The 9619-nt window shown below is 44.5% G+C and overlaps 1 protein-coding gene across 4 annotated transcripts in view; it reads left to right on the forward strand.

Moving 5' to 3' along the window:
* LOC135898307 (endochitinase-like) overlaps positions 1-467 on the forward strand; it is a 112033-nt gene extending 111566 nt beyond the window's left edge. For all 4 annotated transcript variants that reach the window (XM_070539506.1, XM_070539505.1, XM_065427189.1 and 1 more), the window contains one exon: positions 225-467. In XM_070539506.1, coding sequence (XP_070395607.1) covers positions 225-328 — 104 coding nt within the window. In that variant the 3' untranslated portion in view covers positions 329-467. The remainder of the gene's footprint in view (positions 1-224) is intronic.
* The last annotated feature ends 9152 nt before the right edge of the window (positions 468-9619 follow it).

Here is a 9619-nt window from a genome sequence, read left to right on the forward strand (position 1 = left end):
TTGCTGCATTTGAATGTCTTGAGAGTATTTCTCCGAGCGTATGGTTACGCACTATACGACACTCTTTACTGTAATTAGTTAGCGATGTAGGGCAACGAAGGCTGTGAACTAATTCATGCTATGAGTCGGCAATCGCTCATCATGTGCTGTGTGTAATTCACTCATAATACTAACTTAACGTCATAGTGTTAACATCACTCTTTATTTTTCTTTTCTGAACGCAGTCAAAAGTGGCTGGAGCCATGCTCTTCGACTTGGACATGGACGACTACGATGGAGTCTGCGGGAAGAACCATGCGCTAACCAAGACTTTCTCGAACTTACTTAATATGTCGTGACGTACAGTCGCTGCACTGAAAGATCGTGCAGTCATATACCTTTACTAACCGCGGACAGTGATTCAATATTGTGCGGGAGAAAATTTGCAATGCACATGTGTTATTCATAAATTACTTAAGCACCCTAAACTTGTACTTAAAATGTCATGAGTCTGAAGTTTGCGTTCACGTAATTTTTCTTTTTTGGACGAAATACTAATTATTGGCTCTCATTTTAATGACAACCCTTGTCTCGAAATTTCAAACCATTTTTACTGTTTTCCTCTAGAACGTGCATGAATTCATGAATTGGTTTTGTTTGAAAGGTGAAGCATTTGCAGGATATTCCGAATCTTATTCGCAAACCGAATGTCTTGTCAGGCGGCGCGCAGTATATTGTCGAGTTTCTCATCCATACCCTAAAAAAATATTAATATCGTGCTCCTCTCTCCCGCAAAAGTGTAGATATTTGGGCGATGCAGCAATAATACGCTGTTCAATTTTATAACGCGGGGATGTTGGATGAAGCGGCATGGCAATCACCCAAAGCACTTTATTGTGTATATTCAGGCGGTGAAAAGCTCACAAAGCATTATCTCCGGCCACTGTATATTTGGTTCCACTTTTTCTATATCTTATAACTCATGAAAGTGTCATCAGCGCTCTATATACATTCCAGCTTAAACATTGTCATTCAGGAACCTATTGCAAGCATTTAGCTGAAGCTGTCTGTAATACAGAAGTTTCTTTATTTGCCTAATGCCCGTATGCAGAAGAGAGGCCGCCCCTATACTCTGGAATCGCAAAGGCCTGATTCACAAGTTAGGTCACGTTAAAGAATTAACAAGCAACTTCTAACCTGTAGCATGTTGCATTGAATAAACAAACTTAGGCCCTGAGGATAGTCGATTCTCCAAAAGTTTTATGTTGTCCGAAGGCACCGCGAACATTCCAGCCGTCTGTAAGGAACAGTCGCTGCAGTCGTGTAAGCGGGCACTCTTACCCATAATGTTCACTTAAACACTACTCCTGCAGTCGTAGCCATCACTGTTTTGTCGTATACAACGGTCACCATCTGTTCAATATAGATTCCTCCTCATACCCGCAATAAAAATAGAGAGCCAGAAAATTTATTACAACAGTTGCCTGAGCCTATTCCTTTAGTGGGATATATTATTGTCCATTGCACATGTTGGGGCAGTTATAGAGCTGACCGAAGAGGACAGCTTATTTAAAAGTATTTTATGCAATGTCCGCGCATCCTTGGGCGATCAGAACGCACGTGATCTGCGCCTGGCTGGCTGAAAAAGGGGCTTTGTTCCGGCCACAGAGCCCCATGCCTCAATGAGGTGCCTGGTGTAGTCTCGTGCGGATCCCATCCTCTCGGTGAGCGCGGGGAATATCTTACATTCTCGCATCTCTTGAAATGTTCCATACTTTGAAGCGTTTCTCTCGCAAACCAGATTTAGTTAAAGGAAATTTTCTATGTCTCAATAATTCCATGTTATCGCTTGATAACCAAACTTTTTCTCAAGTCTCTAATTTTATTAAAAACAAGTTTTCGCCTGCATATGCCTTCTAACCACTCGGAAAATCGACCATCGCGGACAAGATCAGCCTCTTTCCACGTAAGTACGAGGCTCTGGACAGGAGCTATAGCGCTTCAATGTAACCTGGTGCCTGACGGACCAACCGACTGAGCTGCCTCTCCGGGCAAGGGTCACGAGTACAAATCCCCTTTTGTCTTCTTTTTTTTGTTTTCCTCCCCCCCTTTTAAATATTTCATTTCTCTTAGTTTATCACTGTACGGGACCCCTAAAAAATTCCTCCATTATGTATGGCCACACATACAGGTCATAAATACCAGGTTTCTCCAGTTGAGTGCCATCTGTGTGGTTTAACCGAGCTCAGATTGGTCCACCTTGACTGATCAAGGAAACCACTGAAGGCGAAGTGAGGCGTAGAACTCCTGCGGTGGCGGTAGAGCATCTGCCCCGCGTGCAAGAGGACCGTGGTTAGAATCCCGGTGCCACGCAATTTTCCACCGAAAAAAAAAGAAACCGTGTGTTGAGAAAATTGCATAAACAGGCCTGGTGTGCGGCCCGACCCCGGTGACCAGAACCGGTAACGCACTCTCTCACCAGAGCAGTATTGGCTACTCTGGTGCAGTACTTGGCCACGACTTCCTACATGAATACAACAATCAAAACCCGGCCCTCAGTCCCAAGCAGCCGCAAAGCAACTGACCACGGCGGCGGTCAGATCTGTGACGCAGCAGAGGGTGCTAAGAACCCCTGGTTCCGGACAGGCCGCCATTGGAATTTTAACCTGGCAATGTTAGAACGGTATATAGTGATGCCAGTCTAGCACTGTTATTGGAGAAATTAGAGGGTAGTAATTGGGATATAATAGGGCTCAGTGAGGCTAGGAGGACAAAAGAAGCTTAACAGGGCTAAAAAGCGGTCACGTCTTGTGCTAGCGGGGCCTAGCGGAGAGACGAGAACTAAGAGTCCGATTCCTGATTAATAAGGATATAGCTGGTAATATACAAGAATTCTATAGCATTAACGAGAGGGTGGCAGCTGTTGTAGTGAAACTTAGTAAGAGGTACAAATTGAAGGTACTACAGGTCTAGGCCCCTACATCCAGTCATGATGACCAGGAAGTCGAAAGCTTTGATGAAGATGTGGAATCGGCGATGGGTAAAGTCAAAACAAAATACACTATACTGATGGGCGACATCAATGCCAAGGTAGGCAAGAAGCAGGCTAGAGACAAGTCAGTGGGGGAATATGGCATAGGCTCTAGGAATAGCAGGGAAGTGTTATTAGTCGAAATTTGCAGAACAGAATAATATGCGGATAATGTATACCTTCTTCCGCAAGCGGGTTAGGCGAAAGTGGACGCCCAAATGGCGAGACTAGAGATGAAATAGACTTCATACTATGCGCTAACCCTGGCATCATACAAGATGCGGAAGTGCTTGGCAAGGTGCCCTGCAATGACCATAGGATGCTAACAAACCGAATTAGCCTAGACTTGAGGAGGGAACGGAACAAACTGGTGCATCAGAAGCCACTCAATGAGTTAGCGGTAAGAGGGAAATTAGAGCAATTCCGGATCAAGCTATAGAACAGGAATTGGGCTTCAGCTCAGGTAGAGGATTTTATTATTGAAGCAATGAACGACAATCTTATGGGCATCATTAAGGAGCGTGCAATAGAACTCGGTGGTAACTCCGTTAGACAGGATAGCAATAAGCTATCGCAGGAGACGAAAGATCTGATCAAGCAACCAGAATATATGAAAGCCTCTAACCCTACAGCTAGAATAGAACTGGCAGAACTTTCCAAGTTACGCAACGAGCGTAAGACAGCTGACATAAGGAACTATAATATGGATAGAATTGCACATGCTCTCAGGAACGGAGGAAGCCTAAAAGCAGTGAAGAAACTAGGAATAGGCCAGAATCAGATGTATGCGTTAAGAGATAAAGCTGGCAATATTGTTACTAATATGGATGAGATAGTTGAAGTGGCTGAGGAGTACACTAGCAGTACACCCTACACAATACACTAGCAGTAGCACCCACGACGATAATGTGAGAGAGAATACTCTAGAGGAATTTCAAATTCCACAAGTAAAACCGCAAGAAGTAAAGAACGCCATGGGAGCCACGCAAAGGGGGAAGGCAGCTGGGGAGGATCAGGTAACAGCAGATTTGTTGAAGGATGGTGGGAACATTGTTCTAGAAAGACTGGCCACCCTATTTACAGAATGCCTCATAACCTCGAGCGTGCCGGAATCTTGGAAGAACGCTAACATAACCCTAACTCCTAAGAAAGGGGATGCGAAAGACTTGAAAAATTATAGACCGCTCAGCTTACTGTCCGTTGCCTACAAAGTATTTACTAAGGCAATCGCAAATAGAAACAGGAACACCTTAGACTTCTGTTAACCAAAGGACCAGGCAGGATTCCGTAAAGGCTACTCAACAATAGACCATATTCACACTATCAATCAGGTGATAGAGAAATGTGCCGAATATGACCAACCCCTATATATAGCTTTCATTGATTACGAAAAAGCGTTTGATTCAGTCGAAACCTCAGCAATCATAGATGCATTACGGAATCAAGGTGTAGATGAGCCATACGTAAAAATAGTGAAAGATATCTATAGCGGCCCCACAGCCACCGTGGTCCTCCATAAAGAAAGCAACAAAATCACAATAAAGAAAAGCGTCACACAGGGAGATACGATCTCTCCAATGCTATTCACAGCGTGTTTACAGGAGGTATTCAGGGAGTTAGAGAGGGAAGAAATTGGGGATAAATGTTGATGGGGAATACCTTAGCAACTTGAGATTCGCTGATGATATTGCCTTGCTTAATAGCTCGGGAGACCAATTGCAATGCATGCTCACTGACCTGGAGAGGCAAAGCACAAGTTTGGGCATGAAAATTAATTTGCAGAGAACTAAAGTAATGTTTAACAGTCTCGGAAGAGAACAGCAGTTTACGATAGGTAGCGAGGCACTGGAACTGGTGAGGCAATACATCTACTTAGGGCAGGTAGTGACCACTGATCCGGATCTTGAGACTGAAATAACCAGAAGAATATGAATGGGCTGGGGTGCGTTTGGCAGGCATTCTGAAATCATGAACAGCAGGTTGCCATTATCCCTCAAGAAAAAAAAGTGTATAACAGCTTTGTCTTACTAGTACTCGCGTATGGGGCAGAAACCTGGAGGCTGACGAAAAGGGTTCTGCTTAAATTGAGGATGACGCAACGAGTTATGGAAAGAAGCATTATGGGTGTAACGGTAAGGGGTAAGAAAAGAGCAGATTGGGTGAGAGAACAAACGCGGGTGAATGAAATCTTAGTTGAAATCAAGAAATGAAATGGGGATGGGCAAGACATATAATGAGGAGGGAAGATAACCGATGGGCGTTAAGGGTTACGGACTGGATTCCAAGGGAAAGGAAGCGTAGCAGGGGGCGGCAGAAAGTTACATGGGCGGATGACATTAAGAAGTGTCCAGGGACAACATGGCCACAGTTAGTACATGACCGGGGTAGTTGGAGAAGTATGGGAGAGGCCTTTGCCTTGCAGTGGGCGTAACTAGGCTGATAATGATGATTTCGCTCTTAAAGTCGAGTGAACAAACCTATTTTTCTCCTACTTCAAGCAATTTCAGTTGCTTGGATTTAGCTTTTTGCTCACCATGGGCTTTTATTGATTTCAAATAGGATGTCTTGGACATCTCATATGGCAGCAAATATTTACCTGCTATCATCAAACCCGCGTCACCACTACCGAATGTAAATTGCAAACAGCGTCGGGGAAAATACATCTTATTGAATGGCCGCTTTTAATGGAACATACAAAACTCTAAGAAGGCTTTTCAATTGAGCCAATGAAAATTTCCCTGTCATGTTAATTTCAGCGGCAGAAAAGGCAATCCCGCAGGCATCCAGCCTTTTGCACAAAGAAATAATCCCTGTTGGACACCTGAGTGAATCCAACGGCAAAAAGAACAAAATAGGGTTTGTGGAATGTTACAAGATACTAGACCTATAAACACCTCCTAGCCTCTAAACAGGGCAATTGGAAGGCCGGTGAAAAAATAATCATAGAAACAATACATATCGTCAATAAACCGCTCAGTCACATCTAAACGATTGTGGGAACAGGTAGGAAGTTTAGGGGATATTACTCATTTTACACAATATCATTGCTTACAAACCCAGACACACAAACAGAACTACAATAACAAGCTGACATAGCTGGTGAACACTTTCATGTTGTCTCCAGCTCAGCAAATTTTTCAAACAAATTTTTAAGCTATAAATTGTCTGCTGAAAAACATAAACTGTCTACTACTGCCGTGTCAAATGAATTTTATAACATCCCCCTTACACTTCAGGAATTAAACAGAGCATTTGCTGCAGGTAAAAATTAGGTAACAAGTCACGACCTTATTTACTACTCCATGCTGGCACAACTATTCCAAACGTCTGTACAGGTCCTCCTTGAAATTTTTAATATGATCTGGCATAATGCCGAAATAGTGGGGAAATGTAGCAGAAGTTATATTTCTAAAAGCTGGCAAATCCCTAACCTCTGCAAGCACTTACAGACCCATTCTCCTCACGAGCTCGTTGGCAAAATCATATGAAAGCATACCTAATATAAAGCTTTCATTTATATTAGAATCAAGAATCCTAATAGACACTCGCCAGTGCCGATATGTATAGGGTTGTTGAACCACTGACCATCTTGTCCGTCTAGAATATGAAACACTATACGTATTTTTACGGAACCCACTCTGTCTTGCAGTTTTCTTTCGTTTACAAAAAGCCTATGATACCGCGTGGTGATATGGAGTTTTAAGAAACCTGGCTGTCCTCAGGATCCGTGGTAAAATGGTGAACTGCCTGACCTCATCTCTAATAGAACATTTCAGGTGCGTTCGGAACACTACGTTGTCATACATTGTAACACAAAAATGGCGTTTCGCAAGTCTGTGTTCTCAACACGACACTTCTCATAGTAAAAATGAATTCAGTTAATAAGGTTATTCCGTCCTCTATTACGCCCTCTGAAAATGTTGAGGATCCCCAACTGATTTGCCGCACCTCAAATTTGTCAACCTGTGCGAGGTAGCTTCAAATCAACATATTTGAACCTACACTAGAAGCTTAAAAAAAAATTTCTTCCAATTCCAGACCCCGAAAACTGTGACTCATGTTTTCTCAGGAACGACTACACTGCGACCTAGTCCTGAAATTGGATGATGCCACACTGGCCGTCGAACAACATTATAAATTTCTAGGAGTGATCTTTCTTACAAAAGTAAGCCTAGAATTATAGGGTTTTACGTGCCAAAACGACTTTCAGATTATGAGGCGCGCCTAATGGAGGACTCCGGAAATTTTCACAACCTGGGGTTCTTTAACGTGCACCTAAGTCTAAGCACACGGGTGTTTTCGCATTTCGCCTCCATCGAAATGCGGCCGCCGTGGCCGGGATTCGACCCCGCAACCTAGTGCTCAGCAGCCCAACACCATAGCCACGGAGCAACCACTGCGGGTACAAAACTAAGCTTCATCGCCGACTCAAAGAAACAAAAATTAAAGCAAACGAAGTGTTCAATATTCTCCATGTGTTGTCTCATAAGCACTGGTGTAACTTCCGACCATACCTTTACACAAGATCAAAAACGCAACTTCGCGCGCAGAGGCTGTGGGAAATGCGGCAGTCTCGGTGTAGCGCATCAAGTGGTCGACACCTACAAATACCCATCGGTTACCCGAGGAGCTGCAGGGAAGTGGCTCGTATATTTATTGGTCCTAGTGTTGTCCCAGTGCTTTCCCAGATATTTTTAGCAAAATTTGACAGGAAACGTCAAGGCTTCCTTCTAAACAAGCGTTTATGCAAAGTTTTTAGGTATGTGGACGATTTTTTAGTACTTTTAGAGCTTTTACCAAATGACACTCTGCCCGCAGCAGTAAACGATGTATTCATTGCTTTTAAAGCTTCTTCACGCACTCTCAATTTCACTCATGAACTTCCTAGCAATCATTCCATCAGGTTCCTAGAACTGCAAATAACATTCTTTGATGGCGGGCATTTGTGCTGGATGTATTCACCTAGGGTCAAGAAAGCTCTTTTAACATTTGGAGCTACACATTCAAAGATTGTAAAAAGAGGGATTGCAATGAATTGTTTCCGCAATGCACTCGAAAGAAGCTGTCACCACGCTATTAAAAGTAACTTTGACGCACAATTCCAACATTCAGAAGCCGCAGGGTTCCCTCCGCCTCTTTTGAAAGCGGTGGCTGACTCGCTGCTTCAGAAGCTAAAGAAGGAACGGACGAACCTGGTAGATGGTGGGGCAACTGAACGTAGGAAACATGAAGTTATGCCGTATGTGCATATAGTGAGCCACAACATCAAGAAGGTTGCCGCCAATCAGGGAGTAAGTGTTGTGTTTTCTGCCCCTTCTGAGCTTTCGGGTCTGTGCTCGCGCATTTCTCAAGGCAGGGCGAGGAACCAAGTCTGCACAACGCAGCATGAAAACCGTTTTACGGCATGTGCTGCAGGGATTGTCTATAAGTTCCCTCTCACGTGCGAAAGATTTTAAATAGGTCAAACTGGTCGATGTATTAATGACTGCCTGCCTTGGCACCACTCCTCCCTGGGGTCAAATAACGGTGCAAACTTGCCTCGCCATTGCAATGAGTGTGGTTGTTACCCTTTGTTCAGCAATGTGACGATTCTTGGTAGGGGCAAGGGCAAAGAGCGAGAAATCCTGGAAGCGTACTACATCAGTTTATTAGGTGACTACTGCGTTAGTACTACCTCGGTGCGCTTACTTGAAAAAGAACTTGCATTTCGAGGCCGGTCACGATAGTAGCGATTATTGTCTTTTCATGCTCTGTGATTAGCGATGACGCAGTTGCGCATGCTCTGCTGGTCTTGCTGGGACTACACCAAATCTAATAAAGCTCTGTTGATAGTCCAGTCGTTGAGGTGTGAACCTCTCCTCTTGTCCTTCGTGTTTTTTTACTGCTTTTTTTTCCTTCAAGTATGTACCAACTGGCCCAGATTTCAACCCTTCTGGCTCGTATAGGTCTGTGCCGACGCGATCGAAAGGCCGAGCCGGGCAGGGCAGCCGTCAAATGCTCACCAGGAGGGCGCTGTGGAATTTTACGCCGTTGGCACGCAGTGCAAGCGCGTACGTAGTGGCGCACGAAGTGATACATGCCGTGCCAGTAGAAACGCTGCCTTAGCCGAGTATACCTTTTCAGAACACCGGCGTGACCATTATGAGGAGCAGCATGAAAATAAGCGCAGATGTCAGAACGTATGTGTCGTGGTATCACCAGTAGCCATTTGGGACCATCAGGCAAATAATTTCTGCGGTAAAGGACGTTGTCGCGTACAGTTAAGTGAGCGGCTTGGTGACGAAGTGTTCGAGAAGAAGGTGTGGCGGATGGGTCGCGGAGAAAATTCAACATACTTGAAAGCAGGGGATCCTTACGCTGCTCGTCCGGCATATAAGCGACGTTGAAGGCTGGCACGGATGCGAGGAGCGAGACACTGAAGCCACATCAGAAGGTAGCGGTGATGGGGAAAGCGCATCGGCGTCAGGGTGCTTTGTGCCCGATCGGTAGACAACGCGGATATCATATTCTTGTAAGCGAAGTGCCCAACGGCCTAGGCGACCTGACGGATCCTTCAATGAGGACAGCCAGCAAAGTGAATGGTTGTCGAGGACAATGTCAAAAGAGCGA

The sequence above is a fragment of the Dermacentor albipictus genome, chromosome 5 (assembly GCF_038994185.2).
Source record: "Dermacentor albipictus isolate Rhodes 1998 colony chromosome 5, USDA_Dalb.pri_finalv2, whole genome shotgun sequence".
Classification (NCBI taxonomy): domain Eukaryota; kingdom Metazoa; phylum Arthropoda; class Arachnida; order Ixodida; family Ixodidae; genus Dermacentor; species Dermacentor albipictus.